Below are 24,564 nucleotides of genomic sequence, written 5' to 3'. Positions count from 1 at the left end.
CTGTTAAAAAAGATAAATGATTCAAACTAAAGGTTTGGAGAAAAAATAGAATTTCAAATATTCATTATGTAGGCTGACTTGCCAACAGTCATCAAATTACTAGTTATTTTCAAAAGACTCAAGATATCCAAAAGGCCTTCAATAAAATTGCCATTTTTTTATGAATCATATTTTACCACAGAGCATCTGTCTAATGTATACTACAGTAAAGAATATGTGTAACCAGCATTAAATAATTCAGATGCTTTAAATGTAAATGTAAATGTGCTGTATTTATATAGCGCTTTTCTAGTCTTAACGACTACTCAAAGCGCTTTCACATCTACAGGAAACATTCACCATTCACACACATTCATCCACTGTGGCCGAGGCTGCCGTACAAGGTGCCACCTGCTCATCAGATACACACTCACTCACACACATTCACACTCCGATGCGCAGCACCGGGGACAACTCGGGGTTCAGTGTCTTGCCCAAGGACACTTCGACGTGGGACTGCAGGGCAAGGGATCAAACCACCAACCTTCCGATTGGCAGGCAACCGCTCTACCACTGAGCCACAGCCGCCCACTACTTATGTACAATAAGCAATAACAAGTAAAAATAATTGATTACAGGTAAATGTCCTGCATTCAGAATTGTACTTAAGTAACTAAATGTACTTAAAAAGTACTCAAAGAGAAGGCACAATGGTATCTGTCAGTGTAATTCACAATGCATCCAATTTTTAATTCTCAAACATTTCTAAAGTCTTATTTTTCAAAGAAACTAGAAACCACATCAGAAAAATAATTGCAGAGCAAATAGTACAAGATTTTTCTCTTAAAAGTAATGGAGGAAGTTACATGAAAAAAAATACTTAATGAAAGTACAATATTGTGCACTGTGAATAATTGTTTTTGACAGTTTTTTTTTATAAAATAACAAATCTATATATATCTATATTTTTATATATGTTTTTTTCTACATTTGTCTCACTTCCACCTAATGTCGGACTTATTACATTATTTATTTATTTGTTTTAATTTTTCTCTACAGATGCACACTGATTGTGCTTACGTGTATGTGTAAATACTGATCAACAATAGGTTTAATGTTTATTTCTTGTTTCTTGGTTTATTGACCATACAATTATTAAACAACATTTCCTTTAAGGAGCGTATGTAAACTTTCTTTCTCTATTGAAAAGTAGGAAAGGAATTTATGTTGTGCAGAACAGTTTACCACCAAATACAAGAATGTACAGTAGGGCTGAATTTTGCTGTCAAACAAACCGTTTTTTGCTCAAAAGCTTTTATTCTGAAGAAATCAGAAAGGAAGTGGTGCTAGCAGTAACCAGACAACCAGATCCCGGTGAGGTGGAAGAAGTGACTGTGATGGCAGATTTGTCGTTATATTTAACCAATGTAAACGTTTCAGTGGGTCAAACTATGGAAAATGATAAGGTTAGTCCGTGCGATACTACTTTCGCCACTTTTCGTGTTTGTGAATGATAAAATCAGACTTTTAAAAATTACTTCCTTAGCTGAGAAGCTAACGTTAACAACTAACAAACACAAAGTAACGTTAGCTAAAGTAAGCTAACGCTAGCTAGGTAGCCTTAACGATAACTTACGAACCAGTGCTTTTCATTGGTAACGTTGACTGGTTTCTATCATAAAATTTGGGACGATTTACTTTACTTAATCCACTGTGTAGTTAGCTACATTACATAATGAGGTAAAACGTATTACTACATATAACGCTTTTGTTAGGTATGTATTTGTTGTTTATGACTTCATTCTGCCAAAACATGCCCTGTGAGTGTGAGAGTGCACATTAAACTCAATGAGAATATCCTTTCAGCGCGCTTGTGCCTTGCTTATTGACACTTCGCTATTCATTTACAAATCAAAGAAAAGCTAATATTAATCTACTGTATATTACTACTAACAATGGCGTGGCATCACATGTTTTTAATGTTTTGACAGAGGACAGGAGGGGCGACAGACTTTGAGACGGTGGAAATTGGCGACTCTGCGGGGAGGCAAGGGAGGGTGAAGGTTCCCCGCAGGACCATCTTCTTTGCCAGTGGAGAGACCATGGAGGAGTACAGCACCGATGAAGAGGAGGAACTGGAGGAGCCTGTCAAGAGAGATGTCATCCCTGTAGATCCGGTAGGCTGAGATAAAAACGTCTTAGAGTCACTTGACTGAAACCATCAGGCTTTTACATAGACTAAAGCAACCTCAGTTGTAAGGCATATATCCTGTGGCTGGTGTTTGCATTAGAGCAACCCTTCGCTAAAGCATCCATCCAAATCCATTCCAGTCGTCAATAAATGTCAAAACAAGACGCAATGAAGGGCGATGTTTCTTATTACTAACTGCACAGCTGCTTTATGTAGACAAGTATAATTATGCTTTTAAATTATGCTTGGATGTAATCTTCAATTGTCAATTTCTTTCTTTTGTGTTTGACCAGAAGATGTGTGGTCTAATTGTCATGTTTTCTTCATATGTGTTTTAGTCCAAACTGACCTGGGGTCCATATTTCTGGTTCCACATGTGGAGAATGGGAACCTCCACTATCTCAGGTAAAATCATCTACTGTCTCAGTTGGCATTTACGCTGGCAAGGACCAATCACATCCTACTAGGTTCTGAAATATCACAAGTTTTCAGAGGTGTTTTCCTAGACAGAGGAAGTCAGGAAATGTTATAAATGCTCTGCAGAAATACTGGAATATTAGCAAACTGTGCAAATGACATGCTTTACAGGAATGTATCAGAAGGTATTTTACAGCTCGTGTCATACTTTTGTATTTGGTTGTTTTTGGTCCCTTTCATATAACGCCCCATGTGATAATAACAAAAAAAGATGTGCCAAGAGTTGGAAGATCTGTTTATTTTGTGTGTGTGTTTGTTTGTTTCCTGTAGTGTGTGACTACATGGGAGAGAGACTGGCCTCTCTGTTCGGCATCACTACTCCTAAATACCAGTATGCTATCGATGAATACTACCGTATAAAAAAAGAGGTAAGACATAGGCACATCCTTGAGTTTCATTGTCAACTTCATATGTAAATATAAATAAAGTCACACCTAAAGCTGTTAACTGTACACAGGCACACAAGAACACAAACATCAACTGTCAAAAAATTATTGGTAGAATTAAATGCAACACACACTGGTGTTCTCCTGCAGGAGGAGGAGGAAGAGGAGGAGAACCATCTGGCTGAGACGGCGGAGCGAAGGTTTGCGGAGCAAAGGAGAGGTGAGCAGGAGGATGCTCGGGGTGATCCTCATCCTGCTACTGTGGAGCAGCCAGAAGCGTCTGGAGCCTCCTTTGTAAACATTAGCTTTGAGCTCGAACCGGAACCTCCTCTCCACACTGCAGACACCAACAGAGTCCCTTCTTCCCTCCCTTCATGAAAACTGACACTCGCAGACAAACCGCTAAGAGTCACACATTTTGATGTGTTGGCAAAACCTTAAATTAACTAAGATGTGTAGATTAACTGTGCTCTTATTTTTCTATGTTTTTATTTTATAAAAAGACATCTTAGTACACAGTGCAGGGACAAATCAAAAGGGCTGTGGAAGTGTCTGTGCTTGCCTTATCTGTGAATGTAAATTTGTGAATAGTTTAAAATAATATGCAAGACTGAGAAACTATTTGTTGACCAGAATGGGACTGGGCTAAACTCCCTTTTGAATTGAAATCAATTGAAAGTAAAATAAATGCTGGGTGTTAATCTTATTGAGACATAGGCAATTTCGATGTCAACACAATATCCAAATACAGTACAGTATGGCAACTGACTCCATCCTCAAAGCTACTATACCTTCCTATTTGCTGAAACTGTCACTACATCCTGACAGTAGGACATGAGACAGAATAACTGAAAAAGAAATCATGTTAGTCTGCTTCCTTCTAGTGTTCAAAATGGCATTTGCAAGTTTCCTACGGCGCCAGTCTCAACACTGTCAACGGCCTGCTCGTGAACTGCGGTCAAACTGTAAAACTAGGCAGCGCTGTTCTTATGTTATAGCTGAACAGTACACTTAAACATATATTGTGAAAACATTTGAGGCAATAAATAGGAAATGTATCTTGATCCATATTTGATCAGAGTTGCTTAGTTTTCCAGTTTGCCCGCAGTTCACGAGAAGTCATTGGCACTGCGTTAGAGACTCCTCAGCTGTGATTGGTTGTTTTTCTTATGTCATTAGGAACACCAGGAGGAGGCAGAGGAGCGTGATTCTTTTTTAACAGATGATCTGAACTATGTACTACTGTCAGGATGTAATGACAAAGCAAAAATGACAAGCTATTTTTTATGAAAGTTACCAACTGTAGCTTTAAGCAGCACATATTTGCTGATTTCTGTGAACCTTCTGTTAAGCATTGTATCTAAGTCGTAGGAAATGGCACAAGTGAAACCGTTCAGTAGTTCTGCCTGTAATTATCTGTGCTTGATTTTGGTACAGTACTTGGGTCTGTAGTGTATCACAGTCTTCTCTATTGTAAGTGAATGAGCTCATAGTTATCAGTTGTAATCGATCAGCCGTGGTACTGGATGTCATTGTGCATAGCGTATTGATAGACTTGAAAAATCTCCTGAGCACTATAGTGTCTTTAAGATAAAGTTTGCTATGTCACAGCACCACTCGGATGCTATCGTGCAGGTTGATTATTGTGAATTAGATTTACAGCGGGGCAAGAAGAAGAAGCAGCTGTTGGTTGTTCAAATTGAATACAGACCTCAAAGAAATGATCTGCTTTCTTTCGGTTGACTAATAGAAACAACTTGTAGTGTGAATTGTTTTCTGAAGGAAATGCCCAAAGTGCAAATTGTTAGCCAATTTAGATTAAATACTAATTTAAATCTTTGAAAATCTGCTAGTTCTCAAATGTATTGGTGACTAAAGGCATGAAAAGTTCACACGTACCATGTTACTATCTTCATGTGTGTGTTGAGGGTTCTTTCTCCAAGTGTCCTTGTGGAAGCGTTTCATATGAGAGTTTAGCTGCGCAGCAGGCGTTAGGCAGAGAAATGACGCACATCTCTTTGGAAAATGATCTCGTTCAAGAAGACATTTTCAAATGGGCTTTAAAGATGTAATGAAAGTGAAATCCCAATAAATTAGACCACAGGTATGTTAATAACACGTGGTGGTCTTTTACTAGTCAATAAAGGATATTTAGGCTTTTTTATTTGTAAAGGGCAAATATATGCAAATGTTATTTTAACAAACCTTTAACTAATATGTATACATATTTATATTTTCTTGTGTTAATAAAACCTTTACACATTCAAAAGGTTGACTTTTGTTTTTTCATTATGCATAATATGACTTCTTTCACAGTTAACCCATTGTGTTATAAAGACATTAACCACCTGTTTTACTTCTTAGAAAGTTTCATTAAAGGGGTTGTACTCGACATTCAGAACATTATTGATATAGCAGGAAACAAATATTTGCTACGTAAACATATAGTGGAGTAATGGTGTCGAATCTTACTATGGCCACACCAAGACCCGCCCTTCAACATCAGCTCGATTGGTTGGCGTTAGGCATTGAGAGTGGTTAAGGTTAGGATAGCCGATTGGACAGGGTATAGGACCTGTACATGTAAGCATGGACGCCCGGCCAACAGTAGTGTGTGAATGCTATTAAAGGGTGGGTATTGGCGTGGCCATAGTAGAATTTGTAAATTTGCGTCCTCCTGAGCAGAGAAGTCACACTCTGTGTATTGTGAATAACGCCTATTTCTACTGAGCAGGACATGTTTTACTGGTTGTACAGTATAAAATAAAGAGAACAGGACACAACTTTTCTTTCGCTTCACTGATTTGTCTCGTTTAGTTCTCTCTATCAATTTCTTCACACTGTCACTGTTGAAACATGCACACACGTGGTACGATACATAGGGTTTGTCACGTAGTGGCCCTGTGAGCTGACGTGCACTAACGTGCAAGTGGCACAGTAACTGGCCAAAGGAGCAGGATCATTAAAGCGTTTCAAGCAAGCTCTAAATCTAAGCAACACAGTCAACAGACAGGATGCAGCATTCCACAAAATAAACAAAATGTTGCATACTTATCGCGACACTATTGATATATCGATAACATTATTGAGTCAATATATCATGCACCCCTAAATCCCAGCCCCCTTTTTTTTGCAGTATTTTTAGTACAGCCCCTTTAATGGTAGCTTTATCATGTACGGCATTAAAACAAAATAAGACATGGCAGTAAAAACACGCTGTGAACAAAGCGTTGGTATATCATCACCCTTAAAGTTGATATGGCAAACTTGTTAGAAAAGGGTTGGACGTACGTAAATGGGCTTTTTTTTGTCACGCATGTTCAATTTGAACGGGTGTTAATAATGAGATACTTCCTTTATACAAAGAAAAGGGAAATATTTATTTCACAAAGGGGTCAATGACAAAAACGTGGTCTTTACAGGAGAATAACAGGCAGGAACACAAAGCATTTTGTATAGGCTTTTCTCTATTCTTTTCTATTCATTTCCTCAAGATTTTCACAATGTAGACATTGTTGAGTGCTTTCAGGTTGGGAGTGAAACTGTGACCTATTGGTAACAAGAGTGTTCTACAATTCAACCCCAAATCATCTTCAGGTGTCGTCGAGATCGGCTGTGTTGCTTCCGTCATTGTCGTTGGCCACCAGCACTTCTCTGTTCTCATAGGTCCAGAAGCCGTTGAGGTCAATCAGGATGCTGGTGACGGTATCCCCCTGGCAACTGTTCACCAAGTCTTGGAGCGTGATCTTATAGGGGTCTTTGGGCTTCACCATGTCAAAGATCTCATCCTGAGGAGAGGCAGTGATCAAAATGTTCATCTTTTCTTTTTTACCCCAAAACTAAGACTGTCTCTTTTTGGCATAACAGAGAGTCAACAATCAGTACAACTTGGTTGACCTTTGACAACTAAAATAAATGTAAGTCATCCTCATTAGCCATGTCAATAAGACATTGGAAGACTATGATTGAAAGTATTATTGGCATTATTAGAGAAAGGTGGTGCAAAAAGATTGTCGTGTAAAAGAAACTTGGCTGAACTGTGTGTGTGTGTGTGTGTGTGTGTGTGTGTGTGTGTGTGTGTGTAAACAATATACCTTGACATCCTGGAAGGTAACAGGCTCCTGGCCGTGGAGTTTCATCTGCTCCTGAATGGCCTAAAGAACAAAGCGCACAGCAGTATCATGAAACACGGACACAACACATTGTGTGTGTGTGTGTGTGTGTGTGTGTGTGTGTGTGTGTGTGTGAGTGAGTAAGTGATCTTGTATTTCCGATCGTCATAGAAAAGAATACAAGCTAGGTCCTAGACTTAACGAGGGGGTTAGTCAGGAGCTAGAAGGAGAATTTACCCTGAAGAAATAGTTGAGGGAGAAGACGTTGAGGTATCCTTGATTCTCCATGTCCAAAAGTTTGAAAATATACTGTAACGCTGCTGGCTCCTTCCTGTTTTCCAACGCCAATACAAAGTCCAGATAGGTCTTATAGTCCTAAGACAGAAGAAGAGGAACACAATAATTCTTACTGTAAATATCCTGTTTAGAACCAGCACACAGAAATCTGCAAAACGAAAACCTAACATTATGCACAGAAAGAGATTAAAAAATAAACTTTTGTTTCACAACAGAACAGAGGAACATCAAAATATATTGACGTTCTGATAAATTAAATGTATAAAAATACAAACTTGTGATATAAAATTTGAACTCCTTTGAAGAAAAACAACAACAAAAATTAAATGAGTTGCCATTAGGGACGTGATACAAGTTTATTTTATTTTTTAAATATTCATTTATCGGCCATTATAAAAGCCGACATACCAATGGTTTAGAAAAATATTGGTCGATAATATCGGCCCGCCAATAATATCGGTCTGGCTCTAATTTGATAGTACCATTTCTCCATCGTAGGTGAGACACTCCTGAAACACTCTGTCCAAGAAGACTGAGGTGAGCGTAGCTGTGCCGTAGCGTGAAAGCTCCTCTTTGCTCAACATGCCGTTGTGGTCCTTGTCCAGGTTGAGGTACTGGCCTGTAGCGACAAAAAAATGATTTGTAAATCCTCCAGTAATAACAGAACCACAAACTCAGCCACAGACAGGCTGCAGTCTGTGATCTTTACTGAGCTGGTTTCTTACATAGGAACTTTATTTCTGTTGATCCTGAATCCCAGATTCACACTTCGCCCACCAAAGTATTTTAATTTAGCTGGCAGATATACAATACTACATCATTCCAGAGGAACATTTAACATCATGAACACTTGATGTGAGATTGGAAAGTTGATATTCACACACAGACGTTTTCTCACCATAGACTCTGAGAGCCGAGGGGGCTGAAAACCAGTTGGACTCCTGGCTCTCTTTAGAAAGCTCCTCGTCTCTTAACTAAGGGCACGGAGGAAGAGGAATAAGATTGTAAGAGAGCATAACAAGAAATGACATCAGCTGGTCTTTACTTGCGGGGGTATCGCTTAATAATGAATTTGCCTTGTAATGTCGGACCATTTCATAATAATACAGAAGAACTGCATTAATTCATACAACACAGCTACAAAATGACACATCTTTCGGGGAATGTATTACCATTACAGTCAATTTCTATATTTGTCCCTATAAAAAAAACATTGTTTGCTGGTAGAGTAAAAAAACCTACTTGTGACGTATAACATTTTATTACATATACTTACCCAATCGATTGCAAAGTATGAATTAATACAGCAGGGGTTGTGGGGAAAAAAAAAACAATGGACTTATAAAAGGTTAAGAAATGTAAGTGGTACAAAAATTCTACCTCCAACAAGTCGTCCAGAAAACTGCAGGCCAATATATCCTGGATTTTAATCTTTCCTGAAGAAGAAAAAAAAGCAGAAACCCAACACCCTCAGTAAAGTAAAAGCTGTTGACTTTTGTTGTGGAAGTTCTCTGTAGAGCAGCAAGTTTTCTATTGGTCATTTATCTTTAGCTGTTAAAGACAACCGCATAATATGATAATAATACATGAATATTATAGAAGGGTATATGAAATCATGCTTAAATGTAATTTTTTCCCATTATACTTTGTAAACTCTGTCTCCGTAAACCCAAAGTGTTCTCTTTATAAACACATTATAGCCACAGATATTACTCCTCTCATAGACATGTTTCTTCACCTATTACCTCTGTCCGTATTGACCGTTTCAAATAGTTAATACTACCCTTTGACATCTATTATTTAACATTTTACGGTAGAGACACATTTTCACCATGTGTGAGGCTCAGGCTCACCTGTTCGGAGGGGGTCGAGAAAAAAAAAGAACTTGCGAACAGCGGTGCAGACGTAGAAAGAGTAGAAGGACTTCTCCAGTCCATCCAATTGAGGCAGAGTGGGGATCAGCTCCAGGATGTAGTTCTCAAGATCCTAGACAGAATTTTTTTTTTTATTATTACAGTACTAATGCAAACCACTATTCTCCTTTTTGCTGCACATTTCTTTGAAGAAAAAAAAAAAGTAACATTTTCAAATGTATGGTCAGTGATGGAAATACTTACCGACTCTCTGAGGTGACCCTGTCCTGCTACATCATACAGACTCAGACCTATCCTGGTCTGATGCAGCCATACTAGATGCACAGAGGGAATAGAAATGAGCAACATTCAGCGACAAGGTTGTTTTTTTTACCCGTTCACATAAATGCAGTTGAGTAAACTAACCAAACCAAATATCGAGGGAAAGATTTTAATGTGTTAAAATGTGTTTAATGTTCTATCTTCTCAAGATATATTTTACTTGTTTATCTGTTTAGATTTTTGCTCAGTGCTGAACATATACAAAAGACAAGAAAATGAAGGGCCAGACCTTTTCTCATTACGTAGTTAAAGAACTGCATGATGGAGATCCTGCCGTAAGGGTCGCTGTGGAGCAGCTTGGAGTACACTCTGGCTGTGAAGAATTTTCTGACAGAAAGAGAGAAGAGAAGAGAAGAGACATTGTTACTTATTATTACCTTATTCTTTTTTTATCGGAAAGCCAGGTTATCCCCCTTTTACATCTATTCAATTTCAATTCAATTTTATTTATAGTATCAATTCATAACAAGAGTTATCTCGAGACACTTAACAGATAGAGTAGGTCTAGACCACACTCCAAAATTGACAAGGACCCAACAGTTGTAGTAGTTTCCTCCAGAGCAAGCAACAGTGTGACAGTGGCAAGGAAAAACTTCTGCTATTAACATAGTTTTTATAGCATAAAAAACACATAAAACAAGATTGGTCAGGGGGTTTTACTGAAACTGGGCTGTTGCCAGTAAACTAAACTATTTTTGTGTTACTTACGTGCACTTGGGCCCGGCCTTTTCTCCCACCTGTAAGTAGGCTTCATAGCTAATCATGGCCTCCTCCCCACTCACTGGAGGCACTTGGTGCTTATCAAGCAGAAACCACAGATTCTACAGAAAGGCAAGTAAAAAAGACAAAAACGTAGATGTACACACACTAAGTATCCTACAGTGGTGTTAGCATGCCTAAGTCATTATGTTGTGACTGACTAAGTGTGTGTGTTTTACCTGTAGTTCCTCATTATCCAGCAGTTCTCTGCTCTTCCTCTGGAGGAAGACAGCTCTGGATTCCTCTCTCAGTTTCTGAAGTAATACTTCATCCTCTGCTGGTAGCTGCAGAACAACATCATCATCATCATCATCATTACCACCACCCTATTTTCATTTCTGCACATCTCCTTCATTAAACAGCAAGCCTGTAAGGTGGCACCTTGTGCTTAGCTGGCAACTACACATCAGTAATAACATGATCGACATCATAATCTTCATCAGCACTACCCCCATCAATATTACTCTCGTATCCCATTGTAATGTAAGAGCAGTATCGCCACTGTTAAAATCCTCACTCTGTCAAACAGCTGAGTTGTTGAACAGGCCATTATTAGAAACACACCATGCAGGAAAACTGTAAATATATAATAATCATATATGAATAATATAATGTAGGGTGGCCTGCCATACAGTAACTTGTCCAAACTAATCTTGTAGGGATATTATTCGGGGGCACAAATGAAATTGTTTTCTTCAAATAGAAAAAGGACATTTGTTTGGCAGATAGTGTCATTTAGTGATGACTCAGAGTTTAGTTATTTGTCTTGTACCATAACACAATCAAAATGACATGACTGACAACACTTTTCATCGGGTTTACATATGTTGTGTATTTCAATAATACCCTGTAGTAAAATCGTGGGATGTTCTTGTAGGACTTGTCTTTGTCGCCTCCCCCCTTCCACTCTGTGTAATATTTGGTGAACAGCTCAGTTTCTTCTGCTTTCTTTTCCTCGTCGCTTTTCTCATCTGTACAGCAACAGGGACACGGATCAGTAGAATATTATAATAATATGTTGACTTTGCTATCAATCCAAAGTAGCGAACGTTAGCCAGCATAAAACGCTAGTTTACGTTTTGTCTCACCTTTTTTGGTGTTTGCTAACCTCCTTTTCAAAATATCCGACCATTGAGGCTGTTGTTCTTTAGCCATACCTGCTGCGAAGTGAATCTTATCTTTCGTCAGTTTAACATTTCTATGCTAAAAGTCAAAAACAGTGTAAAGCAGACTTGTGTACAAAAGTAGCCAAGCTACCCGAAATATGGGACATCGTCAAGTTGCTGTATAGACAAAAACGTGGCTTCCGGTTTGAATGACAGACTTCAAAGTAAAAGCGTAATTTAAATACACTGGCAATGCGAGACTGGGGAAAACGCCAACCCAACAAAAAACGAACAATTAAGCAGCGAAGCACATGTATTAGGTAATAACAGTTTTTATCAATTGAAATAAACACATTCATTGCAAAGTCGTCACGGCAATAATGAATTATGGTCTCATAGTAAAACCAACTTTCCTGAGAGAGGAGGCACAAGAAGAAGGAACTTGATGTGGATTCAAATTTTTCCAAACTATTCTTCAAATATGTTTTATTTGTTGCGTTTCAAGCATAGATTATATTAAAATAATCTTTATACACAATTTACAGGTTTTAATAGATAAAAAGAAAAACATATGGCTTATTCCGGTCGTTCTCTGGTTGTCTTTACAAACTTGATGCAGTTTACCCGGAGCTGTCGTGTGTTGATGACGTCAAGGTGTGCGACTCGAGTCATGCCCATGTCTACAGTTGTGTTTGTCCATGAAGTTATGGAGGAAAAAAGAAACTAGGTATTTCATTTGGATATCGAGGGAAAGTGTGAGTCTCCTTTAAATAGTTATATTCATACCTAGAGCAAACGAGAGAGTGATAGTCATCTTTAAGTAACTAAAGGCTTTTGGAAAACAGCAAGGTTAGCAGGCTAGGCTCGTCTCCAGGTTATTGATCCGTGGAACTAACAGCATGTGATAATCTGCGGTCAGTTGATTTGGGAAATACGTGTTTCTACAGTTTGTGTATGTCTTTCAAATTAAGGATTATAGCTGGTTTATAACTAAAGTGAATGTAAAGCTTAGTAATTTATAATCCACATTAAGTTCTCACAAACCCAGAGGCCAACATGGGCTCCACCTTTATATTAAAAGTCAGAATATGCCTAAACCCGTTAAAGGCTTTCTTTTACCGGGGAAGTTTAGCTTCCTTCACACTCAATCCTTCTCTGTGCAAGTCACCACAGCTGCCTCTCTCAGCACGCTTTCTGTGCACCAGAGACACTAAGTCCAACCCAGGTGGCAGGCAGACAGACAAAAGCAACAGTGGACGGACTGATGGACAGAGTGGAGTTAATAATGGCACCATCAGATGTAGGGATGAAGAATTATGGGATGGTGCTGTAAAGGGAAAAGATAAGAGCTCCACTCTTTGGCAGAGGCCTTCCTTCCCCAAATCAGTGTTTGCCGCTGGGACGGCGAAGAGGACCGCAGAGATGCTGAGGAGGAAGCAGCATGTAGGGGAGCCTGAAGGGAGGACAACCAGAGGAGCAGGTGGGACTGACTGGAACTGTGTCACTTAGTAGCAGTGTGTCTTTTGACATGTAGCAAAGCCATGTTTCTCTTTTATAGTCAGACTTTTTTTGTGCAAAATGCATTACAGGAAACAAATAGTGTACAGGAACCAGCCAGTTCAAATACTTACACATGATTCTATATTTTGTTCTTGTTGCTAAATAGGCACTCAGATGAATTCTAAGTATTTTAAATGATGTTTTCCTTCTGCCTTATAAAGTCTAAATGAATCTATGAAAGTGTTTGGTAAAAAATAGTTTCAGTTTCCTTCACCGAAGCATAACCGTTTCACAGCCAAGGTGCATCCTCCCGACCGGCCGCTCGCTGCTGCAGAGTGGAGGAAGCTGAAGGAATCTCTGGGAAATCCGCAACGCTTTGACATCCAGATGATGTGTGCGCTCTTCACCTCCGGGGCAGATCTGGATATCGCCAAGTAAAAGCAAATGAGTGTTTATGTGTCTGGGTTTCTGTTGAAGTCCATTTGTCCTTACAGTAAATAGGAGGTTTTTTTTACATTACGTCTGTTCCTTTCTATGCATCTTGTTTTTGTCCAAGTGGAGAAGAAAACCAGTGCTACCTTATTTTTAGCATGTTGGATTAAATGTCAAGAACTATCATTTGAATGTCATTGCAAAATACCATAAGCAAGACAGGTGTGCCATAATGCTCAATGATTTATTATGAATCAGAAAGGAATTATCGCCAAGTAAGTAACACTCACAAGAAATTTGCCTTAGCGCATGGTGCATAGACAGTCCTCAGTCCGTACCGCAGTGACCCATGTTCAGTTCCAACCCGCGGCCATTTGCTGCATGTCGTTCCTCCTCTCTCTCCCCCCTCTTTCCTGTCTACAGCTGTCCTATCAATTAAAGGCAAAAAATAATACAGAAGAATAAGTATGTTGTTAATTGTGTGTATGTTACAAAGATCTACTGCATCATTCTACCACAGGTCCCTACTGACTTTTGTAGCAATGGAAACAGGAACCCTGTCTTATGAGCTGTTACTACGGTACCTGACGCTGTGTGTGAGCAGCGGCCACGACTCCGAGGTGTTCGATGTCTATGACATTATGCGTGGAAGTTTCCCTTCGCTGGACACAGGAGCATCCAGCCTCTTTATCAAGTCCTTCTGCCGGACGGCAAGGTGGAGGGAGGCTCTCAGCATCCTGCACGAGGTTAAGAAGGTGAACAGGGTTTTGATTGTTGTTACTTAAAAATAACTTTAAATTTATATTGGGGGGGGGGGGGGGGGGGGGTCTCTAGCTCACTCAGTAAGAGTGTTTGCCCCATGTTGGCAGAGTCCTGCAACGGCGCTGGTTTGAATCCAACCTCCTGCGTTTCATCGCCCATCTCTCTCCCCCTTTCATGTCTAACCACTGTAACTTGTGATAAAAGGAAAAAAATCCCAAAAATAGAATCTTAAAAAAAACAACAACAAAAAAAAACTCATTGGAGTTAGAGGACAGGACCTACTCTATCTTTACCTGATTTTACTGCTATCCTAACAGGTCTTTACCCCATCACCCCGCAACTATGGCGACATCATCACAGCAGCGATGTTAAATGGTGACACGACCACTGCCTGGACTCTTTATGAGGAATTAATTGAAAAGGGACTGAGCCCGCATCCGGAGACCTGGGACGCTCTGTTTAAGGGAGTGGGGAAGACAAATGAGACGGACGCAGAGAGCATGTCTCAGTCTGAGCACCAGGAGAGGCTGCTGGGGATTCTGCTCTACATGAGGAACAACCAGATCTACCCCCAACACAGCCTTGCCAGCAGCATTAAGACCTGGTTTGAGAGGTACGGGAGAGTGATAAAGACACTGAGGGTTTGGTGGCAAAAGGAGGCTGGATGCATATAATACAATTTTCTAAATTAAGCAGCATCCGGTCTTTAAACTGTGGCTTTAAATATGATGATATTGTATTATATAAAAACATAACAGATTGACTGAGAAGCATTTGATCAGTAAGGAGTTCAAAAGTGCTGCTTTAAAATATGCCTTATGAATACATTTTAGGTGATTTTACCTTTTCTCTCCTCCCTTTTATACAGATTTAAAAAGCAAGATAAAATTAAAATTGTTAATGGGAACTTAACATGATCTCATGTATTATTATCCACCTTAACCCATAACTCATCACTCTCATTCCTCTATTCTCCTTCTCTCTCCTCCTCTTCAGTCTCACAGGACAGACATGGACAGGAAGTTGGACCAGCACCACCCCAAAGTAATTGCACCACTTCCTACCTCAAAAGGAATCTTTATAACTTTGGGTAGAATAGTTATTGATGAATGTGTGTGTGTATCTGTGTGTGTGTTTAGGGGTGTGTGTAGGTGTTGTGGGTCTGAGTTAGAGTCCATCCAGCTGACTGTTGAGGAGTACCAACAGCTAAAAGACAGAGTGATGGCTGACATCATTCAGGGACGAGATGTTTTTAACAAGACTACACCGGAGGTACGCACACACGCACACACGCACCTCAGAGTTTCCATGGGTCCGTAAGAACTATTTTAGGCATCCAGTAGCAAGACAACCATAACACAACAAACCCAGATACACACGTATATATCACACATAAAATAAATAAATAAGTCACTCAAAATGTTTGGTTTGAAATAGTGAGTAATTGAAAAATGTGTAAGAAATTGGCCATTTAAACCAAAAATCTGATATCTATTTTGAGGCTCATTTGTCTGCATTAGCTTTTCATCTCCTTCTCTTTAACTTCTGCTAGAGGGCGTCATTGGTACACATGCAGCACTAGGCTGGTAAGGTTAGTTGAACTCTAGCAACCACTTTCACTATCTAGATGAATGAGAGTAAAACAACTTTGGTAATGTGTTGTTTTGGAGGAAGTTAGGTGTAGCGTCAGGCACAGTGAGGCTGCTGTCTCTCCATCTGGTTTAAAGACTACATTTCTCTGGACTGTTATGACTATAATATTTAGTAATTAACCCCAGACACAGAGGACGATACTCCAGATACTTGCTGAGTACCGCTGTTGTCTGCACTTTTCAAGCTTGGTAGCATAACAAAGTCATTATTAGCATCGTAACAGCTTTATAACGTAGTTTATCAACAACGATGTAGATTAGCTACATTATTTAGCTAGAATAGCATTTGATACAGTTTAAAAATGTAGCTAAACAAAATTAACTTTTTGGTTGGCTAAGCAACATTACTATGCTTCCTTAGATGGTAATAGTTTGTATTACATGAATTAAACAAACCACAAATTGTCATTTCAATGTGTATTGTATGGATTAGACAAACAAGACATAGTGTGGTATTTATGCTAGCTGTTACCCCTTTGTTTTTTTAGTCTTTATGCTATTAGCTTCCTATTTGACAGACCGATACGAGAGGGGTGTCAATGTTCTCATCACAACGCATAAGCACATTTCCCAAATGTCACTATGTCATTAAGGTAAACTATTCTGCTGCTTTGTGCATTAGGTTGGCAATGTTTTACATGAAATTGCATGATTTGAGGTGGCAGGGACCCTTGTTCCATCTCTTTATCGGAAACAAACGTGGTGATTATTTATCAATAAGAGTATTAGTCATTTAAGTGTTTCCAAAACGAACAGGACTCACACCCCCTGTGTAACAGCCTCAGCTCAGAGACGATTAGAATCTTGATACTTTCAAAAAGGGCAGCACACACATGCATGCATATTGCACTGTATGTGTGGAGAGAGAGCCAGGACACAAGCTTTTCATCACATTGGAATGTTTTTTTTTAATTTTTTATAATGGCAATAAACCTAAAAACAAGGTTGTTCACTTAAAATAGTTCAAAAAAGAAACTTGGCAGCATTAGCAACATGTAGTTATTAATATGTAAAATTTCATTTATGAACAGAGAGAGAGAGTTTGCATGTTTTCCTTTGTGTTTTTCGGTAGTCAGGGGGAGTTTGTTTGTGCAACAGTTAGTTAAATTGAGGGGATTTCCAGCATGTGGAGCACAATGTGAAACTGGACCACAACTACCTCCCGCATAGGAGACAGGCTAAGAAAGACAGACAGACAGACAGACAGACAGACAGACAGACAGACAGACAGACAGACAGACATGCTCAACTTTAATTCCAAACTTAAGGAAATTCATTTTAAGGGCAAACGTGGCTTCAGACTACAGTGAAGCAACAAATGCAGGAAAGGACAGAAACAGATTTGCATCAATGCAAAATAGGAAGAGGAGCTGTGTTTGTCTGTCTGTGCTGATTACAAGGTTGTCACATCAAGCAGGAAAGCATGATCTAATTCAAATACAAATACAGAGATAGATAGATAGATAGATAGATAGATAGATAGATAGATAGATAGATAGATAGATAGATAGATAGATATAGATGGTGAGACACTGAGCTCAAGTCATCAATTTTGACAGTACGAGTGCCAAGAAATTAAAACCCCCTGTACAATTAAGTTAAAAATAACACAACAGCCATTATTTACCACCTGTGAAACCTATTATGCTTAACTCCCCTCTGACACACAGTTTCAACAAAAATGTACAGTTTCCAGTGGTGATTTATTGCATTGCGTTGTATTAAAGGACATTTCTAATAGTTTTGGTCACCCCTCTTTCTGTATCAAAAATAGAAAGTTTGAAGTTCCCCAAAGGTTGCATTTTTGATTAACTGTTCTGCTTTATTGCATTACATTGTACCTCCGTATAATTGCCTTTTTGTGTTTTTGTGTCTACACTGTTGGAGCTAAATAACCTGCCAGCATTCAATGTGTGCTTCTACCAACAGCGGCTTCATGTGTTGCGCAGTTACAAGCCTCAGATACCAAAACAAGAAAAGAAGTTTTGTCGTTTTTCATCGTTTTATCACACACAATACAGTTTTCTGCCGTTTTTATTGTAACCAATTTCAGTTCACTAAAATGCAGATATTGTACTTCAATACTAAAAATAATAAGTAACTTTGAAATTCTTACATAAAATATTAGCCTCTATATTGATGTCTGGTATTGCTGCTTCTGCTACTATTGTGCTGTAGGGTATGTATACAGAACACTATCTTGTGTGTGTGTGTGTGTGTGTGTGTGTGTGTGTGTGTGTGTGTGTGTGTGTGTGTGTGTGTGTGTGTGTGTGTGTGTGTGTGTTGTGTGTGTGTGTGTGTGTGTGTTCCCTCTCTGTCCTCTGTCTCGCTGTCTCTCTGTCTCTCTGTCTCTCTCTCTTCTCTCTCTCTCTCTCTCTCTCTCTCTCTCTCCTCGCTCTCTCCTCTCCTCCTCCCCACTTGACACGCGTCCGCTCGACTCCCCCATAGCCCACCGAACCGCACCTCCCTACCCCTCTCCAACACTGGTGTCGGGGGGGGGGGTGGGGGGGGGCGGGCGGGGGGGCTCGGTGGGGGCCCCCCGGGGGGGTCGTGGGGGGGGGTGGGCATCCAACGCCCACCTCCCCCCCCCCCGTCGGCCTGTTTTCCGCCCTCGGCCACCCTTTTCGTATTGTCCCCCGCTCGCCCTCCCCCCCCCCACTAACCTTCTCCTACCTCAATTTCCCTAACCCCCCCCTCCCGATCTCCCCTTCTCCTTTCCCGCCCCTCAACGAATCTTCCTCTCGTCTCTCTCCCCCCACTCTCTCCTCTCTCCGCTCCCCTCCTTCTCTCTCTGGAAAGTCCCTGGATAATTATACCGGACTTTCTCTCAATCTCACACTTCCTCCTTCTCCTGCTCTTATTCTTTAGTTCTTGTTTTGTCTTTCAGCACCCTTTCTCTACCCTAACCAATCACTCTCTTTATCTCCACACTTCCATCTGTCCATCATCCATCAGTTTTTTTCTTTAATTCCTTTTGCCTCCCACCCAAAACACACATCTGCCCCTTCTCAACCAATGCCAGCCTCCACTGCACATTGTTGCAGAATTAATTGTCCGATACTGTGCGTGTGAGTGAAATCAATCAAATAGATACTAGAGCATCAACAGGCGTTTTATCTAGAGCACAGTTCACCAGAGGAGGAATTTTACAGCCTTTTTTACATTTTTACAGTCACAATTTGATTGTGCGTCCGTGATGGGATGCACGCAGTTAAGTTTCAAGTCCAGGGGAATTCACTGCAACCTATTTCCATACTGCCGCTATCTAAAAGTGAAAGTTCTCACAATGTTCCCGTGCTGAAGGCCTATTCTGTGCTACAGCACTACTTTCCTGTTATGATACAAAGCTAAAGCTAACTAAAGATAAAGCCTACCTTCTGTATTCATATTACACAGATGAAACAAAAAATTCAACAAATTGTGACTTTATTAGCTGCCTTTTCAAGTGCTGCTATACATCTTTCCACATCAGACGTTTTACTTACATACTATACGTTAGTCTCTTTGGAGGAAGTAGGTATATAAAGTGTGACCAAATGTAATACAAACAATACAGCTAACAGTGCCCTGACAGTAGCCCCCTTCACATTTTGTCATATTAGTGAGTCTAAACTAAAATAAGTTTGATCCAACAGAGAAAAAAAATGTCCCAGGTCCTCAGTTTGTACATTTTATAAACAATAAACTTTAACATAAAACAGAGTGCTCTATTGTCAATGGAGTTGCCAGCTGACCCTCTGCCATCTCAGTGCCAAGAAGGAAAAGCCAGGTGGATTTATTACTGGCAGGCCTGGGATCAGTCAGTGAGAAAACCAGCCAACCATCAACCAACCCTCTCACAGGTGGGGTTCAGATACGCTCCACACACCACAAGAAGGAACAAGCCCCTGATGTTGTTTGAGAGACCTGTGGACATTTGTGTGTACTTTTTCAGTACTGTACATAATACATCAGACATCCAGTTAATCAGCCCGCCAATTTGTACATTTACTGAAAATTAGGAATTCAGCCACTATACCCACTTGTACTGTTGTAGACTGGACTTTAGGGATTTTCTTTGTTCAAAAGCTCAGCTTTAGGGCTTCAAACTTTTTATTTGGCCAATACTTTAAATGAATGATGAAATTTGTGCAAACCTTTTTGTGTTAAGTGCCAATTACTACATGTTACCATGTTAACATGCTTAGTTTAGCTGGTTAGTTTAGATTGTTAGTACAGATAGTGAAAACTTTAGGTACACTGCAACTTGTGCATCACTTATTCTTCACTGAATTTGTCTGTTCTCAGCCATTTTTTGCATTTTCATAAGTTGCTTCTTTTAACCCTGAGTCTCTATGGTTAAATGGCAAAAAGCAGGAATGTCATGGAGTGTAAACTCAAGCGTTTTTGTACAATACAGCACAATGTTCAGGTATAACTTTCCGATTTTTATCGATTTTTATCAACTGACCAATGTTTTCTCACCATATCAATCTATCTATCTATATGTCTGTTCAGGAGTTGGAGAGGTTCAAGGCGTTTGTGAAGAGGAAGCCGGCTTTTGATGTGGTTGTAGATGGACTGAATGTAGCAAATACCAACAAGGACAAAAGCAGGCAGTCAGAGACGGTGAGAAAACACACATGCACATGCACAACAAAGAGATTAAAAGAGTAAAGCTTAATATTTTCTACCAGTCTAACTGCACTTATTCAGGATTCTCTCTGCATATGGCATGCTCACACACAGTTTTACAGCCTACTGTTGCTTGAGATGTACTGGTTTCTCCCTACATACAGTATATGTCTGTCCAACCCATGGGCTTTTCTGCCGGTTGCACTATGACTAACCTGCGGTGTGTGTTAGTAGATGTGTGTAGGAGGTGCCTTTTATAACTTGCTAATACCTGATTTTAACAACACCTAGTCTATTTGTCTGCCTACCTACATGTCTGTCTATCAGGATGTGTGTATGTGTAAACGATGTGTACTTCTATCTCTGCATTAACATATGTCACATCTTTCTCAGATGTTATCTGGCTGAAAGACAAAGCCAAGTACAAACAGTCAAGCCTATTTCCCCATATATTCATCCAGTTAATAGGAAAACTCAATACATTATTAAAATGAATAGTCATATACATTAACATAAGGACCACTGACAGAAATGTTTATTCAAATAAACGACACAGCTATACACTCACCGGCCACTTTATTAGGTACACCTGTCCAACTGCTCGTTAACACTTAATTTCTAAGCAGCCAATCACATGGCGGCAACTCAGTGCATTTAGGCATGTAGACATGGTCAAGAGAATCTCCTGCAGTTCAAAAGAGCATCGTATGGGGAAGAAGGTGATTTGAGTGACTTTGAACGTGGCATGATTGTTGGTGCCAGAAGGGCTGGTCTGAGTATTTCAGAAACTGCATCATACTGGGATTTTCACGCACAACCATCTCTAGGGTTTACAGAGAATGGTCCGAAAAGAAAAAAACATCCAGTGACGGCAGTTCTGTGGGCGGAAATGCCTTGTTGATGCCAGAGGTCAGAGGAGAATAAACACCCGTTACAACCAAGGTGGGCAGAAGAGATCTCTGAACGCACAGTACGTCGAACTTTGAGGCAGATGGGCTACAGCAGCAGAAGACCACATCGGGTGCCACTCCTTTCAGCTAAGAACAGGAAACTGAGACTACAATTTGCACAAGCTCATCGAAATGGACAATAGAAGATTGGAAAAACGTTGCCTGGTCTGATGAGTCTCGATTTCTGCTGCGACAGTCGGATGGTAGGGTCAGAATTTGGCGTCTACAACATGAAAGCATGGATCCATCTGCCTTGTATCAATGGTTCAGGCTGGTGGTGGTGTGTCATGGTGTGGGGAATATTTTCTTGGCACTCTTGGGCCCCTTGGTACCAATTGAGCATCGTTGCAACGCCACAGCCTACCTGAGTATTGTTGCTGACCATGTCCATCCCTTTATGACCATAATGTACCCAACTTTGATGGCTACTTCAGCAGGATAATGCGCCATGTCATAAAGCTGGAATCATCACAGACTGGTTTCTTGAACATGACAATGAGTTCGCTGTACTCAAATGGCCCCCACAGTCACCAGATCTCAATCCAATAGAGCATCTTGGGATGGGTGGAACGGGAGAGTTCGCATCATGGATGTGCAGCCGACAAATCTGCGCAACTGTGTGATGCCATCATGTCAATGGACCAAACTCTGAGGTACTCAGCACCTTGTTGAATCTATGCACGAAGAATTGAGGCAGTTCTGAAGGCAAAAGGGGGTCCAACCCGTTACTAGCATGGGGTACCTAATAAAGTGGCCGGTGAGTGTATATGAAATATAAAAATACTTGCTGAATTTGTTGTCAACATAAGCACTATTAACACAGTGAAAGCAGTGTCGATAGCTGTCCTTGAGCTAAATGCTATTTTCAGCATACTGTGTTGATGTTTACCAGGTAGTTATCAATACACAGTAAAATATATGCCAATATTTACCACATTTTACCATGTTCGTTTAGCATGTTAACATTTGCTATTTAGCACTAAATACGAAGTAGAACTGAGGCTGATGGGAAGGTCATTAGTTTTGCAGGTATTTGATAAACAAAGAATAAAGTATTGGACTAATTATTTTTTTTAATCTGATGATTGTGCTAGGTAAAAAGTCAGAGATTCACCAAAGTTTTTTTTTTTTTTTTTTTTTTTTTTAAAGATTATTTTTTGGGCATTTTTAGGCCTTTAATCGACAGGACAGTTGAAGACATGAAAGGGGAGAGAGAGGGGGAGTGACATGCAGCAAAGGGCCACAGGCTGGATTCGAACCCGGGCCGGCTGCGTCGAGGAGTAAACCTCTATACATGGGCACCCGCTCCACCAACTGAGCTATCTGGGTGCCTGAGAATCACCAAAGTTGGGACATGAACATCTGGAACAGAATGGTAGACTGACTAACTGATCAACATTGCCTTCTATGGAGCCGTGCCACAAGCATGGCTAAGAATTATATATATACTGTATATCAACCTTTTCAGGGTCAGATAATATATATTTACAACATCTAAAGGCTTCTCCAGGGCCCACATACTCTTTACAGCCATTCTTAACAGCTTAGCAATCGATTCCTCAGATTTCATAGTACAGTGCGTCTCTGTTTAAGTTCTGTTCTGTTTAAGAGTGGTAGTTTCTGCTGTAGCAATAAGTAGATTTATCCAGAAACAACTAACCGTGAACAGTTACAGAACTGTGTGTACGACTGAGGTTCTCCTGACTCTCCGATTTGAAAATCTGACTTCAGGAGGTGTTCCAGGTGAAATTTCCAACTTTCCAGTTCAAAGAGAACGCCCGATTAAATGCTCTGTTTCATCGCCTGGCTCCCCCATCCCGAATAGCCCAGTTTGCTCTGATTGGCTTGCGAGAAAAAAGGACACTCCTTTGCAAAGGTAGCTGGAGGGCAGTACATTCCAGCAGCTCACAAAAATTGACTGGGTTGACTTATTTCATTGTTTGTGGGTTGGTAGGCACTCCAGATATCAATATGTACGTGCATATGTTCACTGAAAATGTGAGTTTATAATGATATGTCCCTTTTAATATTCCCATTCCTTTTGTAAATATTAATATAATACATGTAATGAGGGATGTAAATGTGTGTTTCAGTTGTTGGCGGTGGTGTCAGAGCTGGTGGGTCAGGGCCTGACTGTTCTGGTGTTGGGAAGGAAACACATGCTGCGGCCCTCCAGATCCTGGGAGAGACACAACATGAACCTCATCCAGCAGAAAGCTCATTGCTTCTTCACTGAAAACATGTGAGCACCTGATAACAAAAAAGACTAAAAACATTTACACAGCAGAGGCAACACAGACTAATTACTTTTAATGAGCAGCGTGCAACATGAGGGATGCTGATTTAATAGAATAAAAACCACAACAGGGATTATGAATTTATATATCATTCAGCACATTGTTATTTGGCTATGCATCTGTGTATTTACAATCTTTTTGTTAATTTTTCACAATGTATTTGTAATGAGTGTACCTCACACCTTTTGGTCTATGTGTCTGTCAGTTCGGAGGATGACCCCTTCTTGCTGTATGCCACTTTGCATTCTGGGAACCACTGTCGGTTTGTGAGTAGGGACCTGATGAGGGACCACAAGGCCTGCCTGCCAGACGGAGCCAGCAGGCGGCTGTTCTTCAAATGGCAGAGAGGCCACCAGCTGGTAGTAAATGGATCCGTCGCAGCAGGCAGGAGAGTCCGATTTCAGGTGAGGAAGAGGAGGAGCAGGAGGAAGAGGGAATGGTATGAAAGGAGAGAGTTGATAATGGGGCATGAATGAAAGAAGCGTACCAATTAACTGTGTGCATGTTTGTGTTTGTTTAGAGTATTCTCAGCTACGACACCATTGTCCAGACTTCAGCGGACTCGTGGCATGTTCCCTTCGACGACACAGAGGGCAGGAGCACCTATGAAGTACCACAGCGATGGCTCTGCCTCACCACAAAGCACTGAACACACTCACACTGATCATAACTCCTGCTTTGTTTTTAACTGTATACTTGTAAATAAATCATTTATCGCAAATAACTAAGTGGCCAGATCTCTTTAACTTTGAGCTATAGAAAATTGCACTTTGATTAGCTTTGAAGTAATAATCAAGCATCGGTGGCATCTTATTGCAACATGAAGCGGTCACTAATGACATCAATGAGTTTAAA

General features: G+C 40.2%; 3 protein-coding genes across 3 annotated transcripts; 2 read left to right on the top strand and 1 right to left on the bottom strand.

Annotated features, from left to right (window-relative positions):
* Nucleotides 1-1,257: 1,257 nt before the first annotated feature.
* Nucleotides 1,258-3,739, top strand: fam177a1 (family with sequence similarity 177 member A1). Its single transcript, XM_032501277.1, has 5 exons — nucleotides 1,258-1,445; nucleotides 1,971-2,156; nucleotides 2,509-2,575; nucleotides 2,918-3,015; nucleotides 3,184-3,739. Exons 1-5 carry the CDS (start codon nucleotides 1,377-1,379, stop codon nucleotides 3,409-3,411), a joined length of 648 nt encoding a protein of 215 aa, XP_032357168.1. The 5' UTR covers nucleotides 1,258-1,376; the 3' UTR covers nucleotides 3,412-3,739.
* A 2,649-nt stretch (nucleotides 3,740-6,388) lies between these two features.
* ppp2r3c (protein phosphatase 2, regulatory subunit B'', gamma) lies at nucleotides 6,389-11,726 on the bottom strand. The gene is made up of 13 exons (XM_032501260.1): nucleotides 11,485-11,726; nucleotides 11,243-11,367; nucleotides 10,576-10,680; nucleotides 10,346-10,458; nucleotides 9,867-9,964; nucleotides 9,560-9,630; nucleotides 9,296-9,428; nucleotides 8,823-8,878; nucleotides 8,341-8,416; nucleotides 7,925-8,061; nucleotides 7,383-7,520; nucleotides 7,128-7,187; nucleotides 6,389-6,821 (listed from the first exon to the last, which is right to left on the bottom strand). Exons 1-13 carry the CDS (start codon nucleotides 11,549-11,551, stop codon nucleotides 6,627-6,629), a joined length of 1,374 nt encoding a protein of 457 aa, XP_032357151.1. The 5' UTR covers nucleotides 11,552-11,726; the 3' UTR covers nucleotides 6,389-6,626.
* A 398-nt stretch (nucleotides 11,727-12,124) lies between these two features.
* Nucleotides 12,125-24,452, top strand: prorp (protein only RNase P catalytic subunit). Its single transcript, XM_032501253.1, has 10 exons — nucleotides 12,125-12,982; nucleotides 13,298-13,436; nucleotides 13,955-14,189; nucleotides 14,514-14,809; nucleotides 15,193-15,240; nucleotides 15,336-15,468; nucleotides 20,346-20,456; nucleotides 23,506-23,654; nucleotides 23,915-24,113; nucleotides 24,230-24,452. The coding sequence occupies exons 1-10, from the start codon at nucleotides 12,559-12,561 to the stop codon at nucleotides 24,356-24,358; spliced, it is 1,863 nt and encodes a 620-aa protein (XP_032357144.1). The 5' UTR covers nucleotides 12,125-12,558; the 3' UTR covers nucleotides 24,359-24,452.
* Nucleotides 24,453-24,564: the final 112 nt, after the last annotated feature.

Source organism: Etheostoma spectabile, chromosome 20 (genome assembly GCF_008692095.1).
Source record: "Etheostoma spectabile isolate EspeVRDwgs_2016 chromosome 20, UIUC_Espe_1.0, whole genome shotgun sequence".
Taxonomy (NCBI): Eukaryota; Metazoa; Chordata; class Actinopteri; order Perciformes; family Percidae; genus Etheostoma; species Etheostoma spectabile.
Note: the sequence above shows the minus strand (reverse complement) of the source record. Positions and strands in the feature narration are given on the sequence as shown.